Consider the following 19,148-nt stretch of genomic DNA (forward strand, 5'->3'; position numbering starts at 1 on the left):
GTATTTATTGATTATAAATCAGGTTCTAATTTCATAACAAAACTCAATCATAAAATCCCATTTATGATGTTTTTGTTGGCTGGATTAATTCTAATCTTTAAACAGATTTTTACGTTAGTCTTTAAGGAAAAACTACACGTATTGCACATACCAGGTATATATCACAGAAATCTCCCACCCAGAAATTCTGTAAAGCTTTAGTGCAAAACTGTAGATCATAAGACACGAATCCCTCATGGCAGAGGTCCACTAAGTTACTGAGGCGACTCAGGATCCATTTGTCCATCACATCCACCCCCTGGGGCAGCGGGACACGGAGGTCCACAGCTGTGTCTGTATAGCTGGTCACAAACTTAAAGCCGTTCCAGATTTTGTTACAAAAGTGTCTCTTAGCCTGGACATGTTCTACATTCATTGGGATTTCATCATCTGCAAAAATAAAATTCTGCAATGATGATGTTTCATAAAAATATACTACATGTAACTACTGTCCCATGAAAAAGTAACAGGTCTCTCAACTCATGGGTTTTGAATAATGAAAAACCAGAGATATGCTTCAAAGAACCAAATACTTTTTTAATAAGTGGGGGGCATTTTATGATGTGGATTGTCTTGCTTTCTTTGACTTACATTGATTATCCCAGCACTATTTTTTCATAATATGAATTTGGCTTTTATGCTGAAAATGTGATTCAGAAGTAATCTTGTTGTGTTTAGCATAACAGGTACCGTACATTGTATGGTGATTGACTTTGACTCAGTGATATCAAAGAGAACACCAATACTTTATGACAAATGAATGTGAGTAAAATGTAATATGATAGTAGAAATAATGATGGACCAGACCGGAATTCGAATCCAGGCCCCCTGAATCTTTCTAGTCAGGTGCTCGACCAACTGAGCTATCTGGCCCCAGTATTTGAACCAGTCTGACCATCACACCCCCCCCCCCCCCCATTTTCAAAGATCACTCCAGGCTCTTCCCTGGAAGGAGTTAATCTGTAAGTTCCAGTGGGTGTCAAATGTAACGGGATGCAAAAAATAATGATGACCCTGAACGGGTTTGAACCCAGGCCCTCTGAATCTTTAGTCAGTGCTCTACCAATTGAGCTATCTGGGGCTGGTATTTGAACCATATGACCATCACAATGACATAGAGGTTGGAGAATTGAAAAAGCTTAAGTTAAAATAATATTTACTTTTGAATTTTCAGATAAACAAAAATCCCTTGTGAACTTGTTGATAACTGTACATATATTGAGACTGTTTCAGTGAAAATAGATGTGACCAGACTTAGTATACAGTTTATAAGTTACCATAAGTGCACACCTTTAAAGTTGTAGGAACACAACATGAATCTGAGGGCATCTGTTCCACAGGCCGGGATTCCGTTCGGAAAGTCCCTCCTCTGACCCTCCTTGGCTGTATCCACTTCATGTGGGGCCAAGTTGCTCTCCTCCACCTTCTTATGCAAGTCCTGGAAATAAAACAAAGGAATTTATATAACATGTTCTCCAATAAAATCTTTTAAACATTTTTAAAAAAGAACTGTGGGAAACACTCATCAAAAATTTATGTCCACTTAAGTATGACAGTGAAAATGGAAAGAACAAAATCAATACATTCTATATCAATGACATTGTAGTTCAAATATTCATTGCAGTAAATTACTCATAGCAATTTTCATCTTTTTTACAATGAATATAATACTGTATTATTTATTCTTCATGACAGTAGACATATATCAACATGAGTCATTCTTCATTAGATTGTAAATGCTGAAATATATTGAGAGTTAAATGTTGTCTATCATTTAAAAAATCATATTTCTCATTTCTAAGGAAATATCTAAGATAATAAGTGAAGATGAGAAATAAAATATTCACATGGTATTCAGACATTTGTAACATTTTAAGCAAATTCACTTATAAAAAACACTTATTATATAAAAGAAAAAAAAATCTGATTCTTCTTATGATTGAACTCGACAATCAACTCAAACTTCATTAGAAAAGTTCCTTGATCCAAACAAACTGTTCCCCTTCCCCCCAAAAAACAATAAAATTTGAATTCTTCCCTTAAAGCACTCACCTCCAAAGTGATACCAGATATGACGTCTAATGGATCAATCACATTCCCTAAAGATTTACTCATTTTCCGTCCATGAGCATCTCTTAACAACCCATGAAGCAGCACCTGTATTTAAAATAAATGGAAAAATTTCTTATTTAATGATATTTGTAAACAGTTCAAAAATTAACTTTCTTGGAAGAATTGAAATTCCTCCATAGAATCATTGATTTGTTTGATAAAAGATCAAAATAACCTTAGAAAATGGTAGCTGATTGGTCAATTTCATCCCCAACATCACCATCCTAGCAACCCAGAAAAACAGAATGTCACTTCCTGTCTCCATGAGACTTATGGGATAGTACTTGTTCAAATCATCTGTCTGTGATTTTAAAAGCAAAGCAAATTATATTACTGGAGGAAAACATGTATTGTACTGTAATTCTTCAATACATTACACAGAAAGTCAACAAACCCATGCATTTAACTTTAAAATATGTTTTACAAGAATCCATTTAACTGTAATAAATAAACTTAAAATACCTGATTTGGCCACCCCAAAGGTGAGAATGGAAATAATCCAGAGGAAAACCAGGTATCCAGTACATCTTCATCTTCAAAAATACAGATCGTATATATATATTTTTCAAGTTACATGTTGATTCAGTGGAATTCAGTTTCAATCTTGCATTGTTGATCCCCCTTGATCATCACCAGTGGGGAGCTGACCCATTTACCTTGTTTTATGACAACATCCTCTTCCTTGCCAAGGTTTAGTAATCGAGCTGCTTTTGTGATGGCCTCCTGGTGCGTCCTTGCTGCCACCCAAACATTTTTCCCTGGACCCTAGATACAGAATCAATTTAAAAAATATATCAAAAAATATCTCATTTAAAGAAAAAATACTGTCAGAGTTAGCATACGAAACCTATTACATGTATATGACTATTGAAATTATGAAATCATACATTGGACAAGTGTTACATTAACATAAGAGAATCCCAAAGCATTTTCATACAACCATCATTTGCATGACCCCACCATAACATAGATGAAAAATCAGCATTAAAGGACGAAATACGATAAGGGCCTAAAATGGCCCCCTAAAATGAACATCATCATTTTACTATCATTCTTTGTTTTCTTAGTACAGATATGTATGTGATGTGTTTACATAATATTCATTTTGGTTCAAGTGCCCACAATTTAGAAATATGACATTGTAAAGACAACCTTTTCCCGCCATTTAATTTTTGCATTTTTAGCGTAAAACAGCTTGTTTTCAAGCAGTTTTCCCTTCCGAATACATAGAGCGCATTCTTGAACAAATAAAATATTTTAATCAGAAATGTATCTAGCCAAGACTAATAAGTGACAAAAAAATTTTCCTTGTTCAAGCATGCGCTCTATATTTCCCATTCGTAATTAGATAAGAAAAATGTTAATTTTTGGCTGATTTTGATTGAATTATAGAAATGGGGTCACTTCTGACGTCATATACTGCCAGTGAGTGCAAATAAATCAAATAAATAGATGAAAAATATATTTTATATCAACTCTTCTAAAAAATTACTTAACATTTTATTGCACCCGAAACACTTAAAAAATGGCGAATTATGGGGGCCAAATTTAACTCTTATCACAAATAAGTTTTGTAGAAGCATTAATTGTACTGAACAGATATCTGTCTCAGACCCATTTACTTTTCTAGAAACAGGAGAACTTATTCAGTCTAATTGTTTAAAAAAGGTGTTTAGACAAGTACTGTTAGAACACACAATTACTGGTTTTACCTTGTTTTTATCAAAAGCTATATAGGCGGGGATTCTATGACCCCACCACAGCTGTCGGGAGATACACCACTCACTTTAAAGACAAGAAAAAAAGAATTCATTTTACAAATCAACGCTAACATACATCAAACAGGAAATACAGTATCATTTTAAAGGTATCACATAAAACACATGAAACTGATCTGAAATTTTAATTAAAAGGATTGAAAGGAATTGAGCAAAAATCACTACAATACAGGGAAATATTCACCCCCGTTTTTTTCGTACCTTTTGCCCTTGTTGGTAGAGGGAGAATTTATGATAATCTTTAACACAACTGTGTCTAGGCGTATTCAAGATGGTGCAAAACTGTTTGCAAGTAGCCTATAGTAAGGTGGGGTGAAAAAAAACTCTGTATACAGTATATTGACAGAATAATATAAGATTTGATGGAGAAGCATACTCTGCACTCTTGAGCCAATTGAACCAGACTTTTTGATGATATTCCGGCACAAAAGTGAGCTGCTTGGTTTTCACTGCCTACAAATAAAATTTTCATATCAACAATTTTCAAATACTGTGCATGTTTATAAATAACTTATACAGTGGCAATGTTTATTAATTAAAAACAAACAAACAAAAATGAGATCAAAAATGTTCCTGGTGACACTTACATTGATTCCCATTTGTGACATTTCTTCCATGTTGACAAACCACTGCTCCATTTCCAGGGGCTCAATAACATCTTTGGAACGACTGAATCAAAATGCATAATAAATACATGTACCTTTTAAAATTGAATGATAAATCTAAACACCTTTCTAAGATTCCTCTGGACATATTAGTAAACATGTAGATACTAAATTTTTCACGTGTAATCCTTTCGACCATCAAACAGCATTTTGGACAGAAAAAAAGAATAAAATATAAATCAATAGATACCAACAAACTCTTTTATTTATATGACAACTACATATCAGCCTGGCCTGTATCAGTGACTAAAGAAAGAAATCTTGTTCAGCTATTGCATCAAATCAAGAGAATAGAAAACACTGGATTTCATCTATTAATTTAATACTGTCATAAAAAGAAACTGAGATTTTAAAATTTACAAGGTGTGCTTCTCATGATTTTACATCGATACATCCCTCGCGTTGAATTATAGCTTTACAGTACATGTACTTGCCTACAGATGGGCAGGGTCATGGGATGACTCTTGGAGCCCCGGTACAGGTTCCGCCTCTTTAGATCCCCCAGAACTTCCTTCCTGGCATCAAATCTTTTCATCCCCAGGTATGGCGCACCGACATTCTCCATGAGACCAGAGCGACTGACGACTGACATTGAGGGCAGGCCATGTCGCCGCCCAATGTCATGGTCTATTTTATCATGGGCCGGAGTGATCTTCACGGCTCCTAAAAACAGATTTAATAACCAAGATTAAATTGCCTAAGTATTAAGAATACATGCACCAAACTGATAGACTAAAACTATGACTTGTTTTAAAAGGAATCCCTGTATTACCAGTTCCAAATTCAATGTCAACACTCTCATCACAGATGATGGGAAGATGTCGTCCATCAATGGGGTGGAGAACAGAACAGCCATGCAAATGTCGATATCGTAAATCAATGGGGTGTACTGCAACAGCAGTGTCACCAAGCATGGTCTCTGGTCTAGTGGTGGAAACTATGATTTCCTCGTCTGAAACATAAAGAGGGATAAATGCTTTAGAGCCATTCAGAGAGAAAATTACAATCTAAAGATCACTTTATTTCAATTCACTGGTTATCTTCATCCCTAATTAACTTCAGTATAAAACTTTTAGAACCCAAAATAAATTGAATAGTTTTTCAAGCTCTAATTTTTGTAATAAAATGTGGCAGGCAGGAATTTTAACTTTCATGAAAAATCAAGTTATCTTTCTTTTCATAAATTAGAGAAAGTGATGAAATCACTTTTTTTATCAACATTTTAGCTAAAAAAAATTTGTTTTCCTTTTTAAAATACATGTACATGTAGTTAACAAATCTTAAACAATTCTAAGACAGTTTTCTAAGAGGTTGTGCATTTGAAAATAAAATAAACTTCAATATTAACTAGAGGTACTGTGAGCAAGCTCACAATTGATACCCCCCGCTAAGAAAAAATCATAACTCATGGTTTTTTTTTATTATAGAAATATTGGATGAATCTATTTCATTGTCCATTTTCTAAAAATAACAACTGCTCTTTTTTTTAAAACTGTTAATGCTTATATGAGTACACAAACCAATTTGTATTCTTTAAATTCCATTTTAGTTCAAGTTAACTGTTAATGCATGAGGACATTTGCATCCTTATGTTTACAAACATGACTCGAATCAAACGAAATTCCACATGTCAAGCAGCCACTTAATATAAACATTTTGAATTATTGGTATACTGAGCCCGATTTTTTTTTAACAATGACCTTGAACTTCCTCAATTGACCTTTGGTCAAGGTCATGACACACTCTCAGGTTATAAGCATTCTAGATGTGAATTAAGAACTTCCAATACTTGTCCATTAGAAAGATATGTTCTGGACACAAGTTTTACACTTTTCTGCAAGTGACCTTGGCCTTGACCAAATGACCTTGGGTGAAGGTCATGACAAACCCTTAGCTCATAAGCAATCTTTGTGTGAACTGAGAACTTCCAATGTTTCTCCATAAGAAAGATATGGACCAGACCAGAACTTTGCATTTTTTCTGCCATTGACCTTGACCTTGTCCAAATGACCTTGGGTCAAGGTCATGACACACCCTTAGGTCATAAGCAATCTTTGTGTGAAGTAAGAACTTCCAATGTTTCTCCATTAAAAAATTATGGACCGGACACGAATTTTGCACTTTTTCTGTCAGTGACCTTGACCTTGCCCAAATGACCTTGGGTTAAGGTCATGACACACCATTAGGTCATAAGCAATCTTTGTGTGAAGTAAGAAATTCCAATGTTTCTCCATAAGAAAGATATGGACCGGACACGAATTTTGCACTTTTTCTGTTGGTGACCTTGACCTTGTCCGAATGACCTTGGTTCAAGGTCATGACACACCCTTAGGTCATAAGCAATCTTTGTGTGAAGTAAGAACTTCTAATGTTTCTCCATAAGAAAGATATGGACCGGACACGAATTTTGCACTTTTTCTGCCAGTGACCTTGACCTTGCCCGAATGACCTTGGTTCAAGGTCATGACACACCCTTAGGTCATAAGCAATCTTTGTGTGAAGTAAGAACTTCAATGTTTCTCCATAAGAAAGATATGGACCGGACACGAATCGAACAGACAGACGGACAGACGGACGGACTGACGGACGGACGGACGGACAAGGTGATTCCTATATACCCCCCCAAACTTCGTTTGCGGGGGGTATAAATACTGCAAGATATTGCATGACTTATGGATAGTTGCTTATCTTATTTGCATATATGTTCCTGTAAAAATTGAATTGATAACGAATTCATTATCCCTGACCTTTGCCCACCACTGGATATGCAAATGAGGTCATGGCTCCAAACTCCACTTTCTCTTGATACCCAGGAATGTTGATTTGTGTTCTCTTGGATAAATGTATATTCTCAACCTAAAAGATTAACCTGTTCATAAATGTTTTCAGCATTAAAAAATAACATGACCTATGCTTTAAAGTATTTGAAAATAACGTAAGATAAGACAATTGTACTAAAAATTGCTAGCAGTTGGATTTGAACATACAACCTTTCAACAAGTCAAACATTAACTTGTACCACAACTGAGTAATAATAAAAATTAATTCACCTCAATATCTGAAATCACAGACTGCAACTGGCAAGACCAATTGATCATTTTGTTTTTTCTGTAAATCAGTCCCTCATCATGAAGTTTGACAAAGGCCTCAGTCACTGCCTCAGACAAATTCTAACAAAAAATAATAATTACTTCATGTGAATGCATCTACATACATGTATGTCTCACAGACCATAAGATGAATTCTGAGTTCATACATCACAGTTTTGAGCTACCTTATCAAGGGTGAAGCAAGCTCTGTTCCAGTCCAAGGAGGATCCTAATTTCTTCAACTGATCATAAATGGTTTCTCCTTTGCTGTATGAATAACAAAATGGAAAGGGTTTTAAATATTGGTACATCTTTTTATCAATCATAAGAATAAAAGGAACAAATCTCTCAATCCTATCCCTATGCGCTAATCACATTTTACTAAACAAGCATGTTACATATACGACATCAAGGAATCTTCTTCCCCTTGATGTTACACTAATCAGACAACACCTGACTAACGTGTATAATCAGAGTTAAAACACTTAAACCGGTGAAAAAAATTAATGGGGTATATCTTGATTGCTGACCTTTCCTTCCATTTCCAGACTTCCTGGATGAACGCCTCACGGCCAATGTCATGCCGTGTCTGCTTTTTCTCCTTCCACAGTTTCTTCTCCACCACCACTTGCGTGGCAATTCCTGCGTGGTCACAACCCGGAAGCCACAGAGTCTCGTAACCTCTCATTCTATGCCTAAACAAAAGAGTTTAAAGTCAATGTTTAAACATACCTTTTTGGTTTTTTTTTTTACAGTTTCACTTAAATGCTCATTTATTTGCAAACAGTTATGTGCACAAATGATTTAAACTTTTCAAAGAAATTCAAATGGTAATTCTAAGGAGGTGATAAAATCAAATTTTAAAAAAAAGTAATCGGAACAATACATGTACATTTCAAACCAGAAAATCAATACCATTTTCTTTTCAGTTCTTAATTTTCAGAATACGGTGGAATAATCAACATTCTTGGTGACTCATTTTTTGTGAATATATTTTATCTATGAATTTACAAACCCCATCAAATTATGATTATTTTCTTTATATGTTATTTATAAAAATGAATCAACCAACTTATTTACCCACGAAACTGTAAAATGGCCCCCACAAATTAAGATTATCCCACAGTACATGTACTAGAAAAAGAGATGATGTATCATTTCAAACTCTATCATATAAAAATGTATATAAACTGGATATTTTTGATTTTTACCATCTGACAAGAGCATCTTGAATGGTGTTTGTAATAGCATGACCCAGATGTAGAGTCCCTGTCACATTTGGGGGTGGGAGACACATCACAAACTTCTGCCGAGGACTTCCCTTTTCCTCCCCATACTCTGGTGTAAAAAACCTTTGGGCGACCCACCAGTCATACCAAGCTGCTTCCACAAAATCTGGGCTGTAACTTCTGGGTAAAGGACAAGAAACATCTACAAACAAAATCAGATTACATGTATTATTACTTTATTCAGCTTAATTTTTCAGTTTTAAAACTTATATTTCTAATACACTTTATGGCAAAGATATTTCATACCCCCCCCCCCCCAAACAATGCCAAATGCTGCTGCATTGATCAATCTTAATACTAAAGAGGGAAATGCAAATTAGTGTATTTTTTCCAAATACCGTATTTTTTTCTCTTTCTGATTTCATTGAAGACACTTCTGTGCATTGGATGAATGGAAACATTCCATTAATATCTGAAACTTTTCTGACATCCTTTTATGTACCACTGCATCAGCAAGTTTTTTAATACTATTAGTGTCAATTACTTACTCAGCAGCATGAAGATAATTCACTGAAGCCACTAAAACATATGATGAAATGGACAGATCAATAAACTGCAGCAGCATGTAAATTAATTATTTGAAAAAGGAATATTCTTGCTTCTCTGTAGCTGCATGACTATATTGAATTACTTAATTACAGTTTGGTGACACTAGTTAATGTAGGAAAGATACTCCTTTTCAAATATGGCATGTGCTCTGACTATATAGCTCACAAATGTTCAAGTGAAGGTATCTTGGATAGATTTGACACCTATGTACCTTTTTTGTCTCCTGGTTGAGTTGGTATATCATATGTTGCTGATTCATAAGTAACTGCACCTTTCTGTGGTCGGACTTTTTTCTTTTCAGAGACACCCTACATTTGTGCAATATAATGTCATAATGAATTATAGTCTGTAGTCTTATCTACATGTAGCTGCAGGTCTGTTGCTCTCAGTCTAAATAAATTTGGATACACAACCTGGGAATTAAGGTTCCTAATGTATTAAGAATTTGCAATTTACAGTTCACAAAAACTTGTGCTAGTTTTGGACTGATTAACCTTATTTTCACACAAACTCATATATGGAAAGAATTATTACCATTAGATTCCTCAGATAATTGACTAAAAAGGTCATTGCTTTATTTGTTTCAGAGTTTCTCTAAACCATACTGACTTTGAAACATGAAGTATGTTAAATTAACATGCAGATCTAGAGTCACAATTTTTTCATGTACATGTAAACAAATTCATTACTTAGCTTTACGGGGCTAAGGGATTGTGTTAAAAAGAATATTAGATGCAATACAGGTGAAGACTATCTGTTGTATATTGTGTTCCATTATGGCCACTTGCACCTTTTTCACTTTTGCCTTTAGGGTGAATGTTAGGGCAAAAGTGCAAAGTTGTGAATGTGAGGGAGCGAAAGTACAAAGGCAAAGGAGCGATAATTTAGCTATAAAAAATGGCATCTGTCGCAGGAGGGAAACTTTTTAGAAATAATTTTTAACAACCTACAATCTAAACACTCTGCCAAATACATAATGAAATTCAAATATCAAATTGTGTTTAAATCAGGGTGTTGAATTAAGGTAAACAGACTGGTAAGTTATTGGAGTATGAAAATGCACAAACTTTAAGGTTGACATTAAATACATTTTATTATTCATATGGAGTGCATAATAATTAGGCTAAGCCAGTACTGGTAAAAAGATACATGTATGTCTGATAACCCAGTAAAATATCAATGAATATTAATAAACTTTCACAGTATGCTGTGATTGCTGTCACATTGTCTAGCGCATGCTTACCAATAACACTCGTACCTACATCAAATTATATTGACCGATATTCCACAAATGCATCCAAGACAGGAAGAAAAAATGCGAAGCCAAAATGTACAGTATTGCAAAGGCGAGGAGAGTGTGAAGTTGCAAAGGCGAGAGTGTGAAGTTGCAAAGGCTAAAGAGCGATAGAAGGATCACTGTTTCGCCTTTGCAACTTTGCACTTTCAGCTTCACATTTTCACACTTCATCGTCATATCTTTGCACTTTCACTCATTCGCCTTCACAGCTTCAAACTTTCGCCTTCACAACTTCTCGCTTTTACTTTTGCAACTTTGCACTTTCACATCTTCGCCCTTAAGGCGAAAATGCAAAGGTGCAAGTGGTTCCAATGGAACACCATAGTTGTAAAATGTCAGTGGAATTTTTTTTTGGAATCGGTTATTAGTAAAGAATTTGTTTGGAACTTGGAAGTAAGATTATAATCTGTTCAAAACTAACGCAGTTTATGTGCACCCAAAATTGTAACTTTTAAGTAAGTAAGGAACTGTAGCTCTCAATTTGTTTTCAGACTGCGAGCTACAGACTTGCAGATATACTCATATCTTACAATAACATCGCTTGACAGCATCTACCTGTCTACTGCAGTAACTAAAACTGACCTTGGCGTTACAGTCACAAGTTCAGTGAACACAAAACATACTTACTTTGTTGCTGTTGTCTGTATAACACAATCTACATGAGGTGTACCTACAAATCGATGAGCGGACTGTGAAAGGCTTGTAAAGCTTAATTGAAAAGTCTGTGTAAAATTTTCTCATGTAGCACCAGGAGGCTGACATTTTGAATCAATATTTTACCTCCAAAGTAAAAGAGTTTCAGTCTTCAAAATGCTGAATTTCCGGAAAAAATATCAAAACATACTTTTTAAAAATAACTCATAAACTGAAAAAATATCTGCAAATTGATCTAATGACTTTTTATACAATTAAGACTAGCTATCTTGTATTAATCTCCTAATATCTTAAACATAACAATTTACATCTTTGGTTCTGGCATTTATACAAGTAAGCGTGCAAGTTACATTGATGTTTATTCGGCATGGCTCGGAAGAGATAAATCCTTGTGTTTCTCTACCTACTCCAAGTCTTTGCATTGCTAGGTTGTCGCAATGGCAAGTGTATCAAAGAAGTTAGAATGCAAGGACTTACACGGCTATTTAAAAACTTTACCTAGTACTATACTCGACAAACTTTACAATCACCCCGCTACCTGTCTTGCTGTGTTTAGGTAAGATTCTAGGCCGGTACATAGAATTACCGAAATACCCGCGATTTACCGAAATACCCGGTGAAAACACCGAAATACCCTTCAAAAACACCAAAATGCCCATTATTACGCCATAAAGAGTGTATGTCTAGTATTTTATATAGATAGTTATTGTAAATAAAGTTAATTTTTGGAATAAATGTATATTTATTATAATACTTGAACTTGTGTTATATACGTGTGCAAGAGAAAGGAGCAATTCTGATAGGAATTACGTCTTTAAAATAGTTGCTCTTTTTATAGTTGCTTCCACTCTATATGGATTTTTGATGATTATTATATGATATTAAAAAATAAAAGCTGATAAACTGTGATTTTTAATTCTTAGGAATAAAATTTCACACCTCTATTCGAGTGAAAAGCAATTCATGCAAGAGTTATCGTTCTTAACCCAATGTCTACACATGTTAAAAATCGCTATTTATGTCAAAATAATTACATTATCAAACTGAAAATTGGGGAAATACATTTAAACACTTAGATTTAAACTATGATGTTAAATATTTGTCCTCAAATGAGACATTTCGGTGTTTTTTAATGGCATTTCGGTAAATCACGGGTATTTCAGTAATTCTAGTTACCCATTCTAGGCTAGTATTTCATTAAAAGTGTGTTATGATATCTAAACCGAATTTATTTTGAGGTTTTCAGTTTATCTTGTTTTTTGCAGACAGCTTCCTCAACTTTCCAAACATTATGTAATGCGAATGCTTTTTATCGAGCAACCGGTATCCCAATCAGCTGTAGGACTCTGGGTTACAAATAAACATAATGAGTAAGTAGTAATGTGTTGGCAATTCACAATTTATTCTCATATGTCTGAAAATTGCACGGAAAGTTGAACCCCTTTTAAATGATTGAAGATACTCCTTGATATTCTAATAGTCAGACCTGTTTGTCAGTGTTTGATGGCCCGCATCAGATAGGTTAGTTATTAGAGCACCTAACTTGAGATTCAGGGGGCGGGACTAGGTCTGAATTTCTGTCTCTTCATCAGTATACATCTCTCATCCCATTACATTGAGTGCCATGACCATGCAACCTCTGATCTGTCAACCAGGTAAACTCTTGCCATGGGGAATGAACCTTTGATGTTGATCATCAAGTGTTAAGATAGTTTAAGGGAGAGGAATGTGAAAATCAGACCAATTTGATCACAGGCACTAGAAAGCTTAGTTGCTAGAGCACTTGACCTGAGATTTAGGAGGCCTAATTTCGAATTCCAGTCTAGTCTATAATTATTATTTCTCTCACTTTATTATTTGCTTATAACTCCATCAGATATTTATCTTATTAGACCTTATTGTAGATTTAACCGTGTGTTTGCTTTAAGTAATTTGATATCAGGGTTTTTTTTCCCCTTTATCTATAGTATTTGTTGATGCCTTCAAATGTATATTTAAGTCTGTATTTCAAATGTATTTATTTTCAGGGAACACAAATTTGCTGCAAAAGTTCTCTCGGAGCTGAGGGTGTGGCATGAACAGCAGATGCAGGGAGGCCTCCTGGGATGGGTTTTGAATGGAACTTTTAGATCAAACATGAAAGTTGCTCTCCTGGGAGGGTAAGTGTGTAAAAGTCAAACTAAAAAGTATTTATCTATTGCTAAGTAATAGATATATGTATTTAATAACAATCAATGGTCTCTTCTTCCATTCTTTTTACTGAATCAATTTTATTTGTTCAGCACACAGCTCTAAAGCACATGAACTGTGTAAAACATGTGTATTTGTATTGCAGGGGAATGGACTCGCAGTTTACTGGGGGACCTCTGCCTCCTGATAAACATGCCAAAGATGTTCCCTTTCTTGATAAATATGCTCTTGAGAGATGGGAGGTAGGTTGTTTTGTATTCAGTGATCCCATCATATTTGACTGCTAGAAGCATTATTATCTGGTAGTTTGTCTGACCACTATCTTAAGAGTAAATTGCTTGAAATTTATCAACCTTCACAATTTTTTTTCTTGTACAATCAGTTTAAGTTTACAGATATGTTTCAGTCTTCTGTTCTGACTTTTCAGTGTGTTCTTCATTTTATGGTGGGTTCTACTGAAGGAACAGAGGGAGTCAGTAAGGACATCATTGACGTTCTTCTCAATGCAGGCCTCATGACAATGTAACCCTCAGTTCACTCCCTTTATTATTTGAAAAACTCATCACTTTCTTATCAATCATTGATTTCAATTTTTGCACAAGTGAGATATAAGAGTAAGTATATGAAAGATTTATGATAGATTTAGAAATACAGATATTTTCATTTATCTATAAACTTTAAAAAAAAAAATCCAAGTCCTATACTGACCCTGAGTTTGAAAGTTTTGGAATATAGACATTTGTTGTGATATCTTTCTTTGTGATTGACAGGGATGGTGTGGACCCCATGCCCTCCATCACCCCAGCAGGTTTCCAGTTCTTGCTCATGGACATAGGGTCCCAAGTTTGGTATTTTATGCTGCAGTACTTGGATACAGTTGAGGTAAGAGTCATCTCCCTTCTAACACATAATTTCCTGTTGACAGTTTTGGGTACAAGTGTCCATGATGAATTTTTTTTTTATTTTACAGGCCCGTGGTATGGACCTTATAGACTGTTTATCGTTTTTGTTTCAACTTAGTTTTTCAACACTTGGAAAGGTTTGCCAATGATGAAAGTTATGCTGAATGGAAATTTTTTCATATTCAAGACTCTTAAACCTTTGTATTTGCAAATGAATTTCATATCTTATAATCATATGAATATTGCTTTACAGGACTATTCCACAGAAAATATGAATGAAGGACAACAAAGATTTTTGCAACATTTGAGAGAATTTGGACTTGTGTATCAAAGGAAGGTATAGTTTGTTTGTAATTACAACCTATTTCAGATACATTAAAATCTAAGGCATCCAGTGATAAAATTCATTCCAACCAAACTTTAATATAATTAAAGTTAGGTAAAGTCTGTTTGAATGAACTATCAAATTTTAAACTGTAATGCAACTCCCTGGGTATTGGTAACATTGAATTTACAATATGGAAGGGCATGTTTTTATGCAATATAAAAAGAAATATACCAGTAGATCAATTTGAAATGTTATGGAACACATATTCTCTATTTACAACTTTACCTTATATATCCTTTTAAATTTTTGTTTAGAGGAAAATCCAGCGATACTATCCCACCAGACTGGCAATCAATCTAGCCTCCGGACAGTCAGACTTCACCTCTGTTGGGAAGAACACGGGTTATCTGATGGTGGAGACCAACTACAGGGTGTATGCCTACACAGGTCTGTCACCCCAAACTATATTGGATTTTGAGAGATTGTCAAAAGTTTTTTTTATGAAGAAAACAATAGTTCTGTAAATTAAATTGTATTACTCTGTTGTTTTTTTTGTCACGTTCTTCTACCTTATTATGATTCCTTTACTATACATGTGTTACAATTTAGAATCATATTTTTAGATTCTCCCCTGCAAGTGGCTTTGGTTGCCTTGTTTTGTGAAATGTTGTACAGGTAAGTTACCAAAACTTCATATGATTAAATTTCTGAAATTTTCTAGGTTTTGTTTTATGTAAAGGAGAATGTAAATCAACAGCAAGTCAAGAATGACTCTTTCTTTAGATTATGTCAGCTGTGCTTCTTAACATTGTAAGATTTGTGTTCAGTTTCTCTTTCCTTGTATTCAAATGAACATGTACATTGAGTAGCCTGGATGTTCAGAGCATTGTTTCTGTAGGTTTCCGACGTTTTCTGTGGGGAACTTGACTCGTGTTAGTGTACGAGATGCGTTAATCCGAGGAATCACAGCAGATCAGGTACCTGTTCTCTTGCCAGCTTACTGATGTTAATGCTTACAATCATAGAATACAATCTGGAGTTATGTTTGTTGTACACATTGAAAGAATATTCTATCAGAGAAGAGCAATTTTTTTTATAGTGAGAGTAAAATAGTACTAGTAATCAAATGTTGACATCTTGTACACATATTATGAGGCCTGTATGTTCATGGCCATATTAAGACTGAACTGAACTCCTTGACAAGTATAAAGATATAGGAAAATATGCAAATTTTAAAAGTAAAATATGCTGATTTTTAGCTAGTCTCATTGTGTAAGCAATGGCCAAGCTATAGCTATGGTGCACAGTTACGAATGTTGACTGAACAACCTTTGATATCACTCTAAGCACAAAAAAGGAGAATGTATAGCATGTCTGGATTATATCTGAGATAATTAAACATCACATAGTAATACATATTCTTATTTGTTACATTCTAAATACTTTAAGTAGTTGCATAGTGGCGGAATACCTTGTTTACACTTTAAATAGCCTAGGTCATTCTAAATTTAGAGATCCCTTTAACAATTGTTTTAAGACATGTACAACAGTTAATCTTAGTTGGGTTGTTAAATACATGATATCAACTTAAATATGCATTGATAAGCTTATATGCTCAGTTAATTCATTAATAGTGACTCAATGTGGCCATTTTGTTAATAATAATGTCATTTCATAAAAACGCTGACAATTCACATCAAACGAGCCCACATATCTGTACTTTAAATACTTTCTGTAGTAAATGATATACATTACAAGTATAAAGCATAAAGCATTTTTAGCCATGAATTAAACCATTTGGCTAGATCTGATGGTAACCATGTTGTGTATACACTACTCACAGAAATGTTGCCTGTAAAACACTGTACTTTTTTTGTAGATAATATCCTTTTTAAAAACCCATGCTCATCCAAAAATGACCAAAAATGTAAGTAGATATAAAAAAAAATATCTTTTTGATATCTAGCAAGAAAGTAACTTTGTAAATTCTGATCTTGTGCAAATAGAACAAATATTTCATGCCTATATATGTAGGTATTGTATGGGAACAGGGGTCATGTCTGACACATCAAGTGACTTAATCTCAATTATCATTACACAGATGGAAACATGAAACTTGAAACTTCACATTCTTCTATTAAGTACCCATTAAAAATTCTGAGTAGATAAGAAAGAAAGAAAAATGGAAAAATTTCAGCTCAAATCCTGACCAGGTCACAGCTCTATGCGTTAGTGAGATCAACATTACAAGGAATTCAATAATTATGGTCAAATTCTTTTAGATTGGTAATGATGATTGGTCTCCCTTTAAAAGTGTTATTGCTGAAAAGTATCAAATAAGGGACATGTTTTTCAGCAAGTAAATCTAACGAAACTTGATGATTTGAGAAACCTACTTGTTCTAAATTTTGATCAGAAATAGGCAGACAGGTTGTTTTGTGTATGTCAAATAAGCTCAAATTCTTGGCCTGGATCTGGTTTCAGACTCCAGTCATTCCATCAACAGTGACTGACCAGGTCAGACTATGGGAATTGGAGCGTGACCGCTTTAAATTCATGGAAGGCGTCCTATACGACCAGTTTCTGTCGCAGAACGACTTTGAGCTGCTGAGAGATTATGCCAAGGTACACGGTCACTGGGTCACCTTACAATGGAGATGTTTTAGTTGATAACAATAACGTTATGTTTGTCTCAATTATTGTGTTGGGAGGGGACTTTTGTAACAAAGGACAGCATTACCGTTCTATGATGAAGTTTATCTCTTTGATTCATTCATTAGGTTTTCTTTAGGATTTAACAAACATTCTTTTCAAATGTGTGAAAGATGTACAATGTAGATGGGCAATACTATGGGAATATGTTTATTCAGCATACACAGAACTAAAATGTAATTGTTTTTCTTGCAGGATTTGGGAGTTCTACTCTGGGACAATGCAATCAAGAGAGTAATGGTTGTTACAAAGGGTGGCCATGACGACGTGAAGCGCTACTGGAAGAGACAGAAGCAGTCCAACTCCTGAAAGGGTTGGTTAACATATGTATATAATGATCAATGAATTTAGTAAAATTATATTAAAATCATTCTAAACTTAGCAGTATCAAGTACATGTAATTGCCTAACAATTAAAAATGTAAGTGTAATGTAAGCAAAGTATGTTATGCAGTCCAAATGAAAATAATTCGATTTCTTTATGAAACACACTAGTTGATTGGTTCAGGGAAGTATATTCCCTATATAACAATGATATGCAGTATCAATCAGTTCTGATGCTACCAAATATATACAAATATAAATTGGGCTGGAACAGTACTCTCTTATTATCCATTTCATGGTTTCTAAAGCACAAATAGTCCCAATCATGATTTTCGTAGCTATCATATTAATTCATTTAGTAAATATTTCACCAATCACTTGGCTCGCAATTATCAACTTCAACATTACACACTTCTCAATAAAGGCAAGGATCAGCAGTTTAAAATATAATAGTTTTTTTTTCTGACAGTCTACATCCTGGAGTTGATTTGGACTGCAGCCATCTTGGAAATCCAGACAGTGATTCAGATAAATCCTGTCTGACCAGCAGCAGCAGACAGTTACCATGGTAACGAAGCCCTGCTGTGATCGGACGGAGAGAAAATCAAGCAAACTTAGTGGCAGTTCTCTCCCAAGGAGAGAAAGAAAGCATAATCAAGCCTTGTTAGTGACTGGTGCTGTGCAATACCTCAAATATTACCATTGTTATAGACAGATTGAGTTTACAAAACTTTTTTTTACACATTTATATGAAAAAAGCAATAAAATTGTTTGTCTCAAGATTACGTTGCTTCAGTTTTAATGATTGGTCTCATTTACCGGTACTTCCATAATCTGAACTTCCTTTGAAATATGTTTAATTTTTTTATTGCAACAACATATATATGTTTAAACATTTGTTACCAATAACATAATATGTAATATTTCTTGATGCATTAACCTGAGAAAAAAAACTAGCATCTATATATATATTTTAAAAAAAGGACTATAATATACAGTAATAATTACTCCTTGAGTAGATACATTTATTAACTAGAGATTATAGTACGAATCTTAACTCTAGCACTTTCCCTCTATGTTAACCAAAAACATACGTAATATTTCTTTGATGCATTACCCACGAAAATAGATTGTATCTATATAATAAAAGACCTTAAATATACGGTAATGATTACTTGAATAAGTACAATTGTTAACTAGAGAGTTCCTGTCCATCTCCAT

At 34.4% G+C, this 19,148-nt stretch overlaps 2 protein-coding genes across 2 annotated transcripts in view; one reads left to right on the forward strand and one right to left on the reverse strand.

Annotated features, from left to right (window-relative positions):
- The window catches only part of LOC117681416 (valine--tRNA ligase), a 21,773-nt gene extending 10,171 nt beyond the window's left edge, over positions 1-11,602 (reverse strand). Inside the window, exons 1-18 of the mRNA XM_066076294.1 lie at positions 11,446-11,602; positions 9,733-9,829; positions 8,895-9,114; positions 8,214-8,378; positions 7,869-7,950; positions 7,645-7,764; positions 7,342-7,450; positions 5,367-5,546; positions 5,029-5,257; positions 4,517-4,598; positions 4,306-4,382; positions 3,864-3,936; positions 2,808-2,916; positions 2,614-2,684; positions 2,327-2,452; positions 2,092-2,196; positions 1,330-1,477; positions 152-429 (exon numbers count right to left, since the gene is read on the reverse strand). Coding sequence (XP_065932366.1) covers positions 152-429; positions 1,330-1,477; positions 2,092-2,196; positions 2,327-2,452; positions 2,614-2,684; positions 2,808-2,916; positions 3,864-3,936; positions 4,306-4,382; positions 4,517-4,598; positions 5,029-5,257; positions 5,367-5,546; positions 7,342-7,450; positions 7,645-7,764; positions 7,869-7,950; positions 8,214-8,378; positions 8,895-9,114; positions 9,733-9,829; positions 11,446-11,580 — 2,406 coding nt within the window. The 5' untranslated portion in view covers positions 11,581-11,602. The remainder of the gene's footprint in view (positions 1-151; positions 430-1,329; positions 1,478-2,091; positions 2,197-2,326; positions 2,453-2,613; positions 2,685-2,807; positions 2,917-3,863; positions 3,937-4,305; positions 4,383-4,516; positions 4,599-5,028; positions 5,258-5,366; positions 5,547-7,341; positions 7,451-7,644; positions 7,765-7,868; positions 7,951-8,213; positions 8,379-8,894; positions 9,115-9,732; positions 9,830-11,445) is intronic.
- Positions 11,603-11,820: 218 nt separating this feature from the next.
- LOC117681418 (general transcription factor IIH subunit 4) lies at positions 11,821-18,709 on the forward strand. The gene is made up of 15 exons (XM_066076297.1): positions 11,821-12,028; positions 12,738-12,842; positions 13,500-13,631; positions 13,808-13,904; positions 14,090-14,184; positions 14,433-14,544; positions 14,633-14,701; positions 14,818-14,901; positions 15,207-15,339; positions 15,516-15,567; positions 15,791-15,869; positions 16,772-16,819; positions 17,377-17,517; positions 17,800-17,917; positions 18,397-18,709. Exons 1-14 carry the CDS (start codon positions 11,910-11,912, stop codon positions 17,911-17,913), a joined length of 1,380 nt encoding a protein of 459 aa, XP_065932369.1. The 5' UTR covers positions 11,821-11,909; the 3' UTR covers positions 17,914-17,917; positions 18,397-18,709.
- The last annotated feature ends 439 nt before the right edge of the window (positions 18,710-19,148 follow it).

Source organism: Magallana gigas, chromosome 2, assembly GCF_963853765.1.
Source record: "Magallana gigas chromosome 2, xbMagGiga1.1, whole genome shotgun sequence".
Lineage (NCBI taxonomy): Eukaryota > Metazoa > Mollusca > Bivalvia > Ostreida > Ostreidae > Magallana > Magallana gigas.

What these genes read in the sequence shown, in the direction of transcription:
- LOC117681418 (XM_066076297.1), top strand. Translation starts at nt 11,910, where the DNA reads ATGGCAAGTGTATCAAAGAAGTTAGAATGCAAGGACTTACACGGCTAT. An exon ending in GTTACAAATAAACATAATGA is followed by an intron (nt 12,843 to 13,499) that starts GTAAGTAGTAAT and finishes ATTTATTTTCAG; the next exon opens with GGAACACAAATTTGCTGCAA. An exon ending in ATCCAAAAATGACCAAAAAT is followed by an intron (nt 16,820 to 17,376) that starts GTAAGTAGATAT and finishes ATCTGGTTTCAG; the next exon opens with ACTCCAGTCATTCCATCAAC.